We start from the raw sequence: 16,311 nt of genomic DNA on the forward strand, positions 1-16,311 counted from the left end.
TTAATGATATTATAAGGAGGAGAGGTAGGAGAAGAAGAGGAAAATGAATTATTCGTTAATAAACCAATGTTGGAATATACAAGAGTACCGTTAAGATTCTCTGACAATGAGGATTCAATAGAATGGCTAGCGATTGAACGGTAGATAAATTGCGAAGGACAAATTGAGGAAAATCTAAGGAAAATCTTTCGAGAAATAAAATTGGAAAATAAATGTGCTCAACTGTTGAAAGAAAATAAAGATTTGATATTTTCGTTTCATCTTCACAATCTTCCTCCTGTTTCTTTGTCATTATTTCACTGGATGCCAAATGAGAGGTGTCTTCTGTTTTTAATATAATTTGAAATGTTCATCTTAATATAATCCTCTTAGCTTTAACAATATCAAAATTCATAGAATTAATAAATTTGCGTCAGTAACGATAGTAAGAAGGATAAAAAGCATGGTTAGTTACGGGGTTACACAATTTAGCCGTTACGTCTTCATGTCTTTACATCTTACCAATAGTCAATTGTTTTTTCTATTTTTATTGTTTTTGTAAATGAACACGCATGTAAAACATGTACCAGAGATACATATGTTTTATCAGAAATATTATTCACTGTTTGCCGATCTATTATTAAAAAATTGATATTTAGGTTTTACTATAATAAAAACATTATCCCGACAAAAGTAAATTTAATATTTAAAATTAAAACATTATCGTGTGTAAAAAATATATTAAAGTTATTGCACCATTCCACTGATCCATTATCGTTTGAAAGTGAATATTCTCTTTTCTTCTCTAAAAAAATATAGTAAACGATTCATTTCTCCTTCTTAGGCAACTTACCATTAATTTCATTATTGCGCGATTCTGTCATTCTCATACTTGTCTACTTCGGATAGAAAAGTAGATATGAATTTTTTCGTAGAACTGTACAATTAAATAGGTTCTTGTTTATGCTAGTGTCCAACCAAACAGAGTAGATCCCTAGCTTAAAACTTAAATATATAGGTTCTTATATATGCTAAATTGCAATCAAACAAGGCAGATCCCTAATTTTATTGGTTCTTGTATATGCTAATGCTCGTTCCTTTTAACACTTGGTCGCACGGTGTAGTACCTGTACTGTGAAATAACTAGAACTACGTGCGTAACACTCTTATTTCCTTTCAGACTAAATATATCGCAAATATCCGTGGTAATGCGAATAAAGTCCAAGATTGATGGTTGCTTTTTTTAGACATCTAGGACAAATATTAAATAATTAATAAATTATTCCATTTTTTAATAGTTATATTTCTATATTTAGAAATCTCTCGTTGTCGGGATGCATGCGTTCATGAACAATAGGGCATGACAGCATGAATACGCTTTATTAAATAAATTATATACAGGTTCTCTCACATACAGACATTGTCGCATTATCAAAATGCTACATGCTTACTAAATAAAATATAAATTATAATACGAAAAGATCTTCGACTACAATAACATTGACTTTAGAGGCCTTTACTGCTGAATCAACATGTGTAATTCCAAATACTCTCGTTCTTTCACATATTGAGGCTTGTAATTATATCATATTATCATAAATAAATAAATTTTTTAAATATCATCTTGCTGATTCTGTTGTCATAAAAAAAATTTTGTTTAAAGAAATTCTATGAAAAAGATATAAAATTTTGATTTCATTACAAACCCCGAGTAAGAGAGTATCATCATTCTTTATGCAAGTGCCAAAAAGATATAAAAAAGGCTAACGTATGTATCAAATGTGAAATCTGAAAATGATTTCATGTTCCTTTTTCGTACCAATTCCTTCTCCTGTGTTGTGTCCCCCATCCAGGACTCTTTCATGTATCTGGTTTATAATAATAGATATTATTAGAATTATCACAGTCTGTGTATTTACAGTTTAAACGTTAACGTAATATCCTTCCTAAATTAATTTAGCAGCGTTCTTTTTTCGTGTGATGTTATTTTGAAAAGAACCTTAGGGGAATTAGCTCTATCGTTGTGCATGGACGGCAGAGCATTACGGAAGAGAAAAAATATCTTCAATTTGTATAAGATAAAAAGAAAAATAGGGAAAGAATACTTCAAAGGCATGCATATCGGAACTAATGTTTCTATAGCTACTGGATAAATCTGCGTATCGTATGAAATAATATCAATAACTTAATTATTAATTACATCTTAAAGTTGGACATGTCTTATTTTTATCTTGTATTTACACCTTAAATATTTATACAACGTTACGCGATAAAAATCTGAAACGTTTTTCTGTACTTCTTCCTTTTTATCAAATATTTTCCGTTTTGTTTTCTATATATTTGGACGTTAACAAATTATCCATTTTTTTTAAACTCCTCAATCATTGAAGATCATTCAAACGCCCAACAGAAGAGTAACATATTCTATTTAACTTATACGGCAGAGACATACAATTAATAAAAATAGAAGAGATACGATAACTTTCTGAAAATTATACAAGTAACGAACTGAAGGAATCATAAATTATCACAACTATGACTCACTCATGCTCATTTAACTCTCCATAAAACTTTCATCAAGAGAAAAAGATATCAATATCTCACGAGTCCAAAGATGATAATTCTGTTCAGAAATTTCATTTTCTTGTACTTGTAATATCCGTTCTTCCTACTGTCTTCCACATGAATTAATGCCCTGCCTATCTTTCTCAGATTTCTTCCTTAAAAGAAATTTGTAATGATCTTATTTCAAGGACCTTCCTCTCATCAAACTTCGATTCAATTCACAGGAATTAAAGACTCTAAATAAACTATTCTTCAACCAAAATGCACAACTTTCTCCAGCAGTTGGATAAACAAATGATAATCATTCCGTTTTATCGTATTCTGCACGCTGTACATTTTAAACATTTTAGAATACCAAGTATTCTATCGTGCGAATCCAAGAAAATCTGTGAGTCTATCGTTCCAATCGTGAAGCCAGTGAGTGGGTCCATGGCTCGGTTGCCTTTGTTTGCAGGGATTGATCTCTGACTCCAAGGGCATGTATTCTTCGCCCCTGATGCAGAAATAACTCTTTATCGGGCTTCTACACATTGGACACCGATCTAGTTTGCCAAAACAGGATGCGCAGATACAAGTATGTCTGCAAGGCAACAGAGCACGCGAAAGAGGAAAGTATTGGCAAACGACGCATAGTTGTTCTCCGGCTGTGTTCCATAACGATCCCTCGGGATCGCCGGTCCCGGAGGCAACCAATGCGCCTCTAGTCGAGCTACCGTTGTTGTTACAAGGTTCTGCGAGGGCTAGAGCTGAGCCTAGACCCGAAGACACGTCTCCTTCATCATAGTTCGTCGAGTTACCGGTAGCTAGGTATAGTTGCTGTAACAGAAATAGTTTTATCAGTACAGAATTTAATTTGTGCTTGAGATAGAAATATGGTGTGTCTCATAAAACTATGAAACCACTGTAAAATCTTCAATCTTTATATAGGTATCAGGTACCAGATACAATACAAGGAAATGATTAAAAAATTGATTAGTTAGAGTGATAAAAGTTATCGTTACAATTTTATTTTATTATACTCTAAACTCAACTTTTGTGCAATAAAATGTTCTGTTATACTTATATACACTGTTATAGAACAAGTATAAACTAGTTCTTTGAAGAAAATTATTTCTTATTACGTTAACATATAAAAGTATATAACGCAGTATATAAAAATTGGAAGTTTTCGAGTGGTTTTCCTGATGTTGAATATGAATTAAAATTTGAATTTGAATATAAAGACTTACCTTAAGACAAGACAACTGGCCATTCGCCTGTTTCAGATATTGTGCCAAGATCGAGGTTGGTAAAGTGCACACGCTGTCTTTGATGTGGACAACGTTTACCAGAGCCACCTTGCAAAAAAAACAAAACCGAATAAAAGCTAATGCAGTTGTAGTATTTGTATTTAAATGTCCGTTTGGTTTAATGGAAAATTGAGTTTAATTAATGATAATAAGATTGTAATGGAGTCACGCAACGCTTGTTATATTTCGACAATATACATTAAAGTAGCTGCTCCTTTGCATTTCATTTTCAGTTATACGTTATTTTCCGTATTACAATTATCATTGTATTTACGGAATTTAAATTGTTTCACAAAAGTTCTAGAATAAATTAGCAATTAAGATGACCGATGCTTTTGTAAAAATTCAGAAGATACCCACGGTCTCGTCTGGATGAGGATCTCCATTATCCCTGCGAGTTAAGAAGATTACTAAAGGATAACAAAGTCTAGGTGGTGTCCCAAGTTCTAATTCTGGCGCCGGAAGCGACAATCTCAATGTTTCTTCCCCGTGTGGTTGTCTACTGTATTTCTCAATCAAGGAATTATCAATGGTACCATTAACAGTAATGTTAATTACGATACAAATGTTTACAAATTATAAAAGATAATTAAAAAAAAAGAATAAGAATTAAAATTATTTTAGAAAAGGATACGTTTGTAGTGGCGTGAGATACTGCGCGTGACCTTGGAGAAGAGTGCCGTTCAAGGACGCGTCTCTAAGGGTGCTCCAAGGTTTCCAAAGCGCCAAGTGAAGTTCCCTTATACTGACGCCCCAAAGCGCCTGCAGAGAGTACTCGACTTGACTTGATATTTCGCATTCTACCTCTGTAACAAGAAAGTAAGAGGACATTTCAGTATTATACCTATATACAGGCTGATGTATCAATAATGTTACAAGATTTACAACTTGTTCATATAAAAGATATATTCTTATAAATAAAAGGATATTTAAGGATCATTTGTTACTGTTACAGCGTGGTATCCTACTTTTTACCGACTAAATTTATAGTTCTATTGCTTTTAAATTTTCTCCTCGACCATATCATCATTAATTCACACAAATGATTATTATACAAGTAATACATTCATTATATTCTACGATTACTTGATAATCATGGAAGATCATGGAAAATCATAAGCTAGTGGAACGACTATATACCTACTGAACGTTCGTTTTATTGTAACATAATAAGAGCTGAAAGTAACTTAAGAAAAGAGTTTCGCAGCGATATGTTAACCGTATTATTTCACATCGTGACGTTACTCAAAATGATTATGTAACAAGCCTACTTTCAACCTTTTTTTTTCCTCTCGTCTGGTTCCAAGATATCTCGGCCAACGGGGTTTCCAGGTCATGCGCGAGAGGACAAACCACAACGTACTTCCTGCAGGTCTAATTCTCGCGAATGCTCATTGTCCTCTGTGAAGGAGTACCTAGGAACCCTACTCGTTTCGTGGTTATTAGAGTACCATTTACGATCTCTGCTTCTACTATCTGGATCTCTTGTGTTTCAATATAATAATTGGCTGGCAGCTGCGTCATATCAGCCTTTCAAAGGCTGTACTAATCAACTGCATAAATTGAAAAATGGAGGAAAGTGATGTGAAGTTACGAGCGTTATCTTGGAATTCTTTATGCCATCTTTTTGCTTGTCGAGAAACTGACTGAAGAAAATCAAATCGAGAAATTTACTAAAAGCGGACTCGATTAATTCGAGACGATGATGAAACTATTCCGAAATTTTAATCTCGTATCAATTAAATTTAGATTTAAAAGCGTAGGAAAGTCGAGGCGTACAACATTCGAAATGCAACTACTTACAATAATTGCATTGCTTATACGCGATATGGGATACGTTGAACTTTGCGAAGTGATAATATGTATAACTATTCCTCGAATGAGTCATCGTACCACGTATCTCGAGAACGGCCTTTCTAAACTCTTTGACGTCAACTATAATTCTGAACTCTAACAGGTAATATGTGTAGTATATCCATAAACCTTCCCCCGTCAACCTTGTCACACTTATCCATGCTAATAAAACGACAAGTAGATCTGTTTACCAAGCGAATTAACGAATCGTTGTGTTCGAGGAGAGAAAGAAATAATTGCAGACGACGTTTCGTGGCGAAAAACGACACAGGAAGCGGAGGTTCGTGATCTGAATCTCGTAATCTCGGGTCTTGGACCTCGAGTCACTTCTCAATTCGAGATTCAAACAGGCAGACTAGTCAAAAATTCTCGTCGTTCGCGGAGAGCCTACCATCGAGGGGAGATTGTTTGGAGATCACGCCGGGCTGGTATGAACGAAAGTGAAAGCTGCCAAGATGGATCGTCTAACGTGGTAGACTCCGACGCAGACGAAGTATCAAATCGGCCATTCCACGAAGCCACGAAATAGTAGAACACAGAGTTCTTTTTTAATCGCGCTTTGATCGGGTCTACACGAGGTCTTGCAACAGAGTTCATCTTGAAACCATCAGCGATCCATAAACCGAAAATCTGAAGATTCAGATTAGTCAAGTTACCTGCATTCAAACTTGTGTTCATATGGCTCAATAATAGCGCGATGAAAACAGTATAATTGCGAATTAAAGCATAGCAGAGCCATTCGTGTCAACAGACAGTAAATATAAAAATAAAACTTTTACATCAACGCAACAATTTTGATGCAACCTAGATGCGTCGCAAGGTTCAGCTTACATTCTCATATATCTTTTTCTCCTATTGCCAGGTGATATGGCAAACGCAAAATTGCACAATTTCGAGTTAAAGCATGGCTGGTCAAGCATAACTGGAGTGGTTGGCAAAGACTTAACACGTAGGCTGTGATAATGAGCTGCGTGATGTGGGTCAAACTTCATGAATGATATCCTAGAAGTTCTGGAGGGAACACGGGTCTGACTTTTGCAAGGTAGACTAGTATACCTGAAACGTTTGAAACTCTAGAACATTCTATATAATCTGATATTAATCTGAATACTGAATGTTACAATCTTGAGTTTAGCAAAAAGCTCCAAACATCCGTCGAGTGCGTTTTTCGATATCAGAAATTCCAGAAATCTGATTTCTCGATTCTTTCAAAGTTTGCAAACGAAGCTTTTTTTCGAAGAGCTTCATCCTACATAGAGTCAATCCTAAGAAATGATTTAACGCAAGTCGAACTAAATTGTATTGTTGGATGCAAAAAGGCCTCGGAATATGTAAGCTCTTTTTGTGCAAAACGCGTAAATAAAGTAAGAGCTTTAACGTGCTCCTTAAATTTTATTTTCCTATATCTAAAATCGCCGACACCACAGTAAATTTTGAGAATTAATATTGCCTTCAGAACGGAAATAGCCAATTTTCAAATAGAGATAGTTTTATTTTTTAACGATGTAATGAGATAACGAGGAATTCAGAATGGATGATTTGCAGAACAATTATCTCCTGCTATCAGATACGAGAAATACGTGCATTATTGTTGCGATTGTTTATAGAAAGCAAAATATTTATTGCGTTACGTATGGTGACATTTAAAATATGAAACTTACACCGTGTAAAGTTTAAAATAAGTTCACTACAGGCTCTAAAAGCTTACGGTTGACATTGAAGTTCTGCTTGTATTCAACAGTAGAATTGTCAATGACTGACCTATCTCGATCATGAGGATTCGCGAACCTTTCCGATCGACGAATACAACATGATCGATTAGCCGAGTGGTACATACAACGATGGAATGGGCCAGTGAAAGGCCAGTCAGCCAACCAGATCAACTGCAATTGCACAGTATATTGCACTATGATCACCCACGGTTTGACAAAGTGGACACACATAAATCTCTTGCCATTCGGTAGGTGATAATGGACCATGTACCGACAATATAGCTATTTATTTTTGACAAAACTGGTTTTTCATAGGGGTAAAATTTAATGATAATCTAAGTTTCAAGTGTTTGATTTACAGAACTGTAATTAACCCAAATTCCAAGGTACAGTTCAGTGGTTCGGTTTCGTGGCACGAAACTCTTTCGTATCTTCCTCGCAATCTATATTTTCATTTTCTAATTGAAGTCGATTTTCGTTAAATAGTTATCGAAGAAGTCTGCGTTCGAAGTTGGTCGCTTAGAAAATATTGGAAGCTCTACTTTACGTTGCTGGAAATTTTAAGTCCTGAAACTCTTTCGTATCTCTCATAAAATCTATATTTTCAATTTTCTAAGTGAAGTCGGTTTTCGTTAAATAGTTATCGAGGAAGTCTGCGTTCGAAGTTGGCCGCCTAGAAAATATTGCAAGCTATTTTACGCTACTGAAAATTTTAACTCTTGAAATTCTTTCGTATTTCCCACAGAATCTATATTTTCAATTTTCTAAGTGAAGTCGGTTTTTATAAAAATATTTATCGAAGAAGCTTGCGTTCGAAGTTAATCAATTAGAGAATGTTGCGAGTTTTACTTTACGTTATTAAGAATTTAAAGAAACAGGTTTGCTATTTTTTGCAGGAATTTTCATGTTTACCATACTCGCGTTGATGGCTGAGTTTTTGCGTTCCTGTACGACGATTGTAAAACAGGAATGGTACCAATTACAAGTTATATTAAAATTCTTAATATAAAGCTTTCGTGTAATATAAATACTATAAATATAATATAAAACCGCAATAGTATAAAATCAGTATATATAATATATGATACAATTAATGTCCAGTTCAATAAATTGCTACGCGGAGAAAAAGGAACAAAAGTGACTGTTCCATAAAGCTGACTGAATTATGATGATAACAGCCAGCATGGAATAGTCGATTATCAAATGTCGTTGCATAATCAGAACAAACCCACTAATCCGTTCGCTCGGTTGCACCGTTGCACCAGCTACTTGTGGAAATCGGACCATTTTGCGTGCACATACCCGTCTCTTTCGTTCACGCGGCAAACAGAACGTACAGTGCAATGGTAGCTGAGCACGAATGCGATTACCGTAACACCTACGTAACCTGGTGAAATTGTGAAATTACTTTTTCTTATCCATTTGCGGATTCCAAGTAATAAAAATAGAATCGAAGGTCGGCGTTCCTTTATTGCAAGAGATAGTGAGAACGATGATAATCAAACAACCGCTAATTATAATCTTATCGATTGCTAATGAATTCGTACTGACGTGAATTAATTTTCATTTGTTTTCTTCCCCTTTCCTCTAGTTGTCACGTATTTCTTCGATGGACACAAGCTCAAACGGAAATGGTGATTCACGAGACTTTCATGAATGAAACAATAATTATAAAATCGAACGGAATACGGTAAGCAAAACGAAACGTTAATTCCTCTAAAGGTATGTAGAAACAAAGATTTCCGTGGACATTCTTGAAGCTGCTTCCTGATAGATCTTTTTATTGCGCGTTACAATTCAACGTTAGTCATATTGATCGATCTCGTGTTCACTTAAATTTCGAAATAAATTTGCTAATATTATCGACTATATCCCTTCATCCTGTAGCAGTAAGATGGAAACCAGTATCTCCGCCTCTTTGTCTCGTCGATGGGTTGCTATGTGTCTCGAGCAATACTCGAGGCTTCTTTCTCCTCTGTTTGAACTGTGACTCAACCACTCAGCCAGAGAATTCCAGGCAATGGCAACAAGAGCGTACTTGCTCTTTCAAAGCCTGCTTTTTCTGCATGGTTTAGGCACACAGTAAGGGCGAGCGACTTTTCGACGCTGTGTTCTCGCTACGTCCATATATTTGTTTTCGTTGTTTTTAATTGAGAAAACAGAAGAAGACATACGACGCAGTGTCAAAAAGTCGCTCGTCACCACCGAACTTTAAATTGGCTCGGGAAAACACGACATCTGAGAGATCGATCTCTTCTACAATTTTTTCATCGCGAATTACAAACTTGAGTACTTAAATAAATACTTAAACTCGTGTCGAAAACACTAGATTATCACTTTCTTCGTTTATGGAAAGTTTATAGAATTTAAGCAACAGAGAGAACTGATCATCATAACCGGATTTTAAACGCAGTGAAATTTGCATCATCTACTAAATATTTTATTGAGTACTCTATCTTATATATCTTATGTATACATATATCTTTTTAGTTAGTAAAAATATCGTGTCTAACTTTTTACTGATTATTGCTTCATTGCAAGAAACGATAAGAGATCAAAATTTATCTAATTTTTTTAGCGCAATGAGTCCAGATACCAACCTTCTACCGATCTACACTGACCGTCTACACATTGACCTTGACTCACTTAGAAATTCAATAGATAAAAGTGAATTCTTCAGTTAGGTCAAGATACATATCAAGTTAGTCATCATCATTGCAGATACAGTGAAGTTCATCCCACCGTGCCAACTACACTATTTTTATCAAACTTACATATATACAAGCCTAAAACTTGGGATCACTTCACGAACATATCTATGTATGCATATGCGATAATAGCAGATTATTTCGTTTCTTTAGATTATAAAATCGGTTGTAATAATAATAATAATATCTATCATAATATGTTACCTATACATGTTCGATTATAATTAAGAACTCCGTTGAAGTTAATCCTTTAGTCTGTAAAGAATGAAATAAGAATCATGTAATTGTGACACTAAAGCAACGATACTTTCAGAAAATGGACTTAATCAATTTAGCTTCTGATATTGCGTGACGTAATTGATATATAGCGTCAATTCATTGTTGTTGCCCGTTACATACATAACGATAAGAAACATAAAATCCAGCGTAAAAATCTACTCGAAGCACACGTTCGATTAGAACAGAAAAGAACGCGTGATATATCAGGGTAAATATATCCGCAGAAACAGAAAGGCCTACATAAATGGCATATGATCATTTCTATCGACCTTGATTGTTCTACGCTCAGAGAGTCACGTACGACAAGCCGGATTTTTCTTGTTATTCCTTTTTATACAAGATGTTGGTACGTTACGACTAGTAGCATTCTTCGTATCGTTTTGCTCAGGCGATCGCAACAACACGGAGAAACCGATCCAAAACCGGCCACTGGTGATCGGTCATATGTACGTGTAATAGTTCCTAGCCTTGAGCAGACGATGTCGAAATCCTCTCGTGGAATAAGCCGGCTGGTGAACACGCAACCGCGCTTCAATCATGTCCGGTCGCCGCGGAAACTGGAGGCATTACTCCACAAAAATGATAGATTATAGTTAGCCAGAGATACTGGAGGAATACGGAGAAAGGCAATATCTGTCTATGTTAGAAGCATATTCGTCGAAATATATTATACGGATAAAATAGCGTATAATAAGGAAAAACAGTTATGAAAATAATGAGATCTATCTGATTGTTAGACTACGGATTTTTATGCATCCATGGGAATTTAAAGATGAAGAAATAAATAGAATGCACGCTCGGTACAAAAATATGTAGCTAACCAAAGTACAATATTTTTTATATTATTGATAGGTGAAACAAATTTGCGAGTAGATTCACTGACTAGAGTACAAATTTACGACTAGATTACAAAACAAATGAGTTTGTATAAATATCCATAGTCTGGTACATAATTATGTTTCTATTTCAATAAAACTCAACATCATAGTTGTGCCAAGAATGATCTTAAACCTTTGTCGACCAACAGGCTTGGCTAGTAGTAATGTCAAATAATCGATTTGAGGTAGCTCGATGATAATTTTTAGAGAATCTGAGCAATTAAATGTATTGTAAGAATGGTGAATCAATTAAGAGGATGTAAATGGGCTGTGTATTTTATCAGTGCGTTTTTAAAAGAATCACAGATTAAAGAAAGGATTATTATAATTTAATCGTACTTTTTAAATGTAGATAAGACTGATTAAGATATAATTAAATATCCTATAATCTTCTTAGCAGGTAAATTTATGTTATAGTTAAGATATCTTGTATTTTATTCTCATCTGTTTATCTTTCAACATTGCACTGCATTTTAGTGGACCGATGGTATGAGCCGAGATTCAATTCAAGTAGCTTTATTTTTGGTATTTTAAGAGGTCTTGGATACTTGAGTTAAGATTTCCTTCCTGTAGATTTGTTTCTGCGATTTTACTAGGCCATGCTCGGTTAATGGAACTTTCTATTGCACTAGATTTATTACGAAAGTATGATATTATTCGTCCTTGAATTAACAAGTATGATATTATTAATATCAGTAGAAGGCGATGTTGCAGGAAAAGAAAAGAGATCGGTGCATATGCAGAAGTTTAGAAGCACTTGAAAATCTGTAAATATGTCAAAGACTAATTTTAATAACTCGAGCAAAAAATTGTCTATCTCTTCCAAATACTACGTTAATTCTTTATCAAGAAAAATAGATCAAAATAATGCAATCGAATTATTTCAATTTAAATTACATTTTACATTAAATTACAATTTAAAAACTGTTTCGTAAATGAAAATATGGCCAATAATTTAAAAGTTTATGATTCTCGTTTGAACAAAAGGAACAAAGGGGAGATGATAATTGCTCGCGCGACCATGAAGTGTAAAAGCATTAACTTTTATTTTGCTCCTATTGTTGCAACTCTTTAACGCTTCCACAAGCCAACGTTTGCAGTACAATATATGCGAAAGCAAGCCGTAGCCATTAATTGCTCCAACCACTTGACGACTCATTTACAATTCTTCTCTGCGTTTCTGATCTTTAAAGCTCGTCACTCTGTGCAGTTTACAATCTTCATTTGCGATAAGACTCACTCGGAATTTTTGTCCGCTTTTTTTAGCTTTGCTCGTTGATTCTTGTTGACCTTTTAGTAAATAGAATTTTTATCGCGAATATTATCACGAACAATATTAACTCATTCAATCTTTGCAATATAGTAATTTCTTTATTTTCTACCTTTTATGTGTTGTTTCAATTTTCCTAGGAATTGTAAGAATCAAAATTAGTCTAACTAAAATTGATTCGTTTTTGTTAAATTTTAATATAATAATAAACGAGTATAGAATTCTTTGATTAGGAAGCAATTTAATTAATAGGTCAACACCTTCATTTTTGATTGGATTTTCAGTATTTAAAAAGACTTTATCAAGTCTGTATCATAAAGTATATCGTAAAAAATATGAATTCAAGACGTACGCAGTACACTTGATAAACTAGATTTCTTACGATTCGATCATCGATTCGTGAGAATGTAGAAAAACATTCATTACATTTTTTACCAGTAATAAATTATTTTTTAATTTAATTAATTTGCGATTTTTTAATTTAATTAAACGGTATCTGCAATTAACTAACGATAAGAAAAACACGGTCATTTCTTTTTCATATCAGTTCTATGATAGCTTCCAAGAAATGAAAGGAAAACAGGAAAAAGAAAAAGTAAGTCGTGCGGGATAAAATATAAATTCTCTGAATCCCAAGTGGATACAAATGGCATAAATATTTGTCGTGTGTAAATTTACAAAAGCTTAGAAGAGATGGAAAGGATGCGTACTGTGCAAAAATAGTCGTTAGTTAGTGTACGCTTCTCTTTCCTTGAAGAAGAAACTCTTGTATCGACTAGAGAAACAACAGAACTATGTAGGTCATTGTAGGTGCAAAAATGCCTTGAGCAAGTTGACGTAAATTTCTCTTATTTGCGTTGTGCCCGTTCGCTTTTCCTTTCCTTTCCTTCCACTTTTTTATTTTTATCGAAATTTTTATCGAATTCCATACTTCTTTATTCATTACAATTCACTATCATTATTGTTGTATTGGGTAAAGATTATGTACGGTTGCAAGACTGATAACTGAAAGCCATTCAAAGCAAAAAAGTCAGAATTAAATAGATAATAATAATAACAATAATAATTTATTATTGCCATTGTTAACTTTGTACTGCGAAGCTGGATACGGTAGTCATGAAAATAAAGAAAAGTGAAGAGAGGAGTGGAAACTCAGAACTGACATTAAGAAATGTAGATTTTTAAAGAAGATTACTAGACAATGTAAATTACAAGAAATTATCGTTTCTTGGAAAATATGAAAAAGGTGGAAATATAAAAAGATCAAGACTATGATAGCTCGGTATAACATTTTCAAAATTGATAACTTCCTGATCATTTTCAAACGTAAATGGCTAAATTTTAACGAAAATCCAAGATCCATATCGAAAGGGATGAAAACAACTCTCGATGGATCTGAAACGTATTTTCTGCAATATCTGAAAAATTCTTAGCTACAGAAAAGCCATTTGAATGTAACAATTGATTCTTTTTAAACGAATAATCCCTCTGTTTAAAACCTGTTCTAAAAAAAGCGCAAGTGTAATCATTACCTACGAAACTACAGTTCTGAGAGGATCATAAATCACCAATAGTGGGTAGAACGTATAATTTCTTACGTGAGCACATTTCTAAACTCTGGCACTAACTGACATGTACTGTGACTTTGGCAACCAAACGAGAAACCGTTCTTTTTACGCGGTAGGAACCGTTATCTTACACGTTACAGTTGCCGTTTAAGGCTTCCCGAGTGCCCGCGTCCTTTTTCCAAAATTATTCTGACGTTTCTCGTCCGATTCTCAAACCGCGTTATCGATCTAAAACAGAAACAGACAGATCAAACAAAATGTACATACGTACATGTGTACACATATGCAGGGGAATATTTATCGCATAACACGATTGCTTAAAATAGATTCTTCACCGTGTGCTTCGATCAGTACATCAAAATCGATTCTTTACACAGCTAAATGCGTTGAATGAGAAGTTTGAATCAACGCGATTGTAATTTAAAATTTCAAGGGCGTCGTTCTTCTTCATTTGGGATTCGATAAAGAGATCGATGAACAAATCCTCTACTTTGTACGCTTCCTCCAGAAGCTTAACTGACTTTGTATGGAGATTATAAGGAAGAAAATATGAGTATGATGTTGTTGGTTTCCTGGCTTTTGTGTTGTTTGATAGTTGAAAGAACGTAGCTTAATATTATGTTCAAAAGAGAAACGATACTGTTGAGAAAGTAACACTTTTCACGTATTTTTTTACAGAACTCCGTAAACAAATTTAATAAGAAGACAGTTTTCTGGTAATATGTGGCTGATTGACAGAGATTGTATTTTAAAACTGTTTTCACGCAAGAAGTTGTGCTTTTCTTCTGCGCTCTTTGTATATGATTCCTTGGAGAAAACTTACAAGCAGGTCAGTTACTATTACATATTCGATGAAGCGACTACAGACGACGTAACGGGATATAGACGAGCAAAAAAAATATATATGAAAAGAAAAGAAGAAGAATTTATTTCCAGTTGGTAAAAGGACGAGGAATAGTCTAGTTTCTTTTCTAACAATACAGCCTATTATGTATTGTGGGAACAAGAATGAAAGTAGGAGGCGGTCGAGAACTCACTCGCGAGGGTAATTGCAGTCGGCGAGTTCATTTCTGTGCAATTGGCCAGGGACACGCGTATAATAATAGAAAAAAGACCGAAAAAGAAGTGAAAAAGAGAAGGAGGAGGAGGAGAAAAAGAACGGCGCTGCAGTGTGCGTTTTTCTCCTCCTCTCTCTTTATCCTGCCCTCGTATACCGGGCGGCGTTTTACGTAATACAAAAGCAATGATTCGACAGGATGTTGCATTATGTGCGACGCCACGCTACGATGCTCGTAAGTACGTGCCTGCGAAAAAATTTCCTGAAAACGACGCACTCCATTTGCTTGAGAATAGGACACGTCACGACAGGAATAGAAAAAAGATGCAAAAAGAGAAACGATGAAACAAAAGAAGTTGGAGATCTGAAGGAAGAGGATTTATTCTAACGTTTGTTTGAGATTGTTTGAGAAAACGAAAATTGAAACAAGAACGTATGCTTATTAAAACGATTTATGCATTTATAGAAAGTTAAAAAATGCAAAAATGCATGAAATATCCAATGTACGGTATTCGCTATAATATTTAATAGGTGAAACGAATTTCTACGTAGACTTCATACTTCATTAGTTTATATATTTTCCTCAAACTAAAAGATTCGTCAGCGATAGCAAAATACGATGGATATAATATGATAGATGCAAGATCATCAAAAAAAAAGCACAGCATGTTTAAAATGATAGAAATGAGATTGAAATTGAAGGAGATTGCTGCTATCTGTTGCTTGGAAAAGGGAGTAAGAATATTTTTATCTTAAATGTTAGTTTGAACGTACCGTGGTATAGTTGTCTAATAACGACATGGTTCTTGGACATGTGATAACGTAATAAAATCTGTCACGTTCGCGTGATACTAGAACTGGGACTTAAAAATACGTTCAAAGAAATGAAAGGAAGAATTTTAAGAAACGAAAGTAAGATAGCTGGAGCCTCGAACCGATGAAGAAATAATTACTGTACTCTAGATTCTAGATGAATATGATAATTTCTATTATAAAGTTCATCTTGTGTAACAAGTAATTAAATTATTATTAACGTTTCTTTAATGGAATTAGCTCTTTTAATAACTCGTTTATTACGTTGATGATTCACTAAGTGCCCACCAAGTTTATTCATACTCATATACATCTTGAACTTATAACAAGGCTGGTATA

At 34.4% G+C, this 16,311-nt stretch overlaps 1 protein-coding gene across 4 annotated transcripts in view; it reads right to left on the minus strand.

Moving 5' to 3' along the window:
- Window positions 1-1,340: 1,340 nt before the first annotated feature.
- LOC122572136 (cell growth regulator with RING finger domain protein 1-like) overlaps window positions 1,341-16,311 on the minus strand; it is a 42,461-nt gene continuing 27,490 nt past the window's right edge. For all 4 annotated transcript variants that reach the window (XM_043736771.1, XM_043736770.1, XM_043736769.1 and 1 more), the window contains exons 3-6: window positions 4,468-4,639; window positions 4,194-4,335; window positions 3,774-3,881; window positions 1,341-3,360 (exon numbers count right to left, since the gene is read on the minus strand). In XM_043736771.1, coding sequence (XP_043592706.1) covers window positions 2,908-3,360; window positions 3,774-3,881; window positions 4,194-4,335; window positions 4,468-4,639 — 875 coding nt within the window. In that variant the 3' untranslated portion in view covers window positions 1,341-2,907. The remainder of the gene's footprint in view (window positions 3,361-3,773; window positions 3,882-4,193; window positions 4,336-4,467; window positions 4,640-16,311) is intronic.

This window comes from Bombus pyrosoma, linkage group LG10 (genome assembly GCF_014825855.1).
Source record: "Bombus pyrosoma isolate SC7728 linkage group LG10, ASM1482585v1, whole genome shotgun sequence".
Classification (NCBI taxonomy): domain Eukaryota; kingdom Metazoa; phylum Arthropoda; class Insecta; order Hymenoptera; family Apidae; genus Bombus; species Bombus pyrosoma.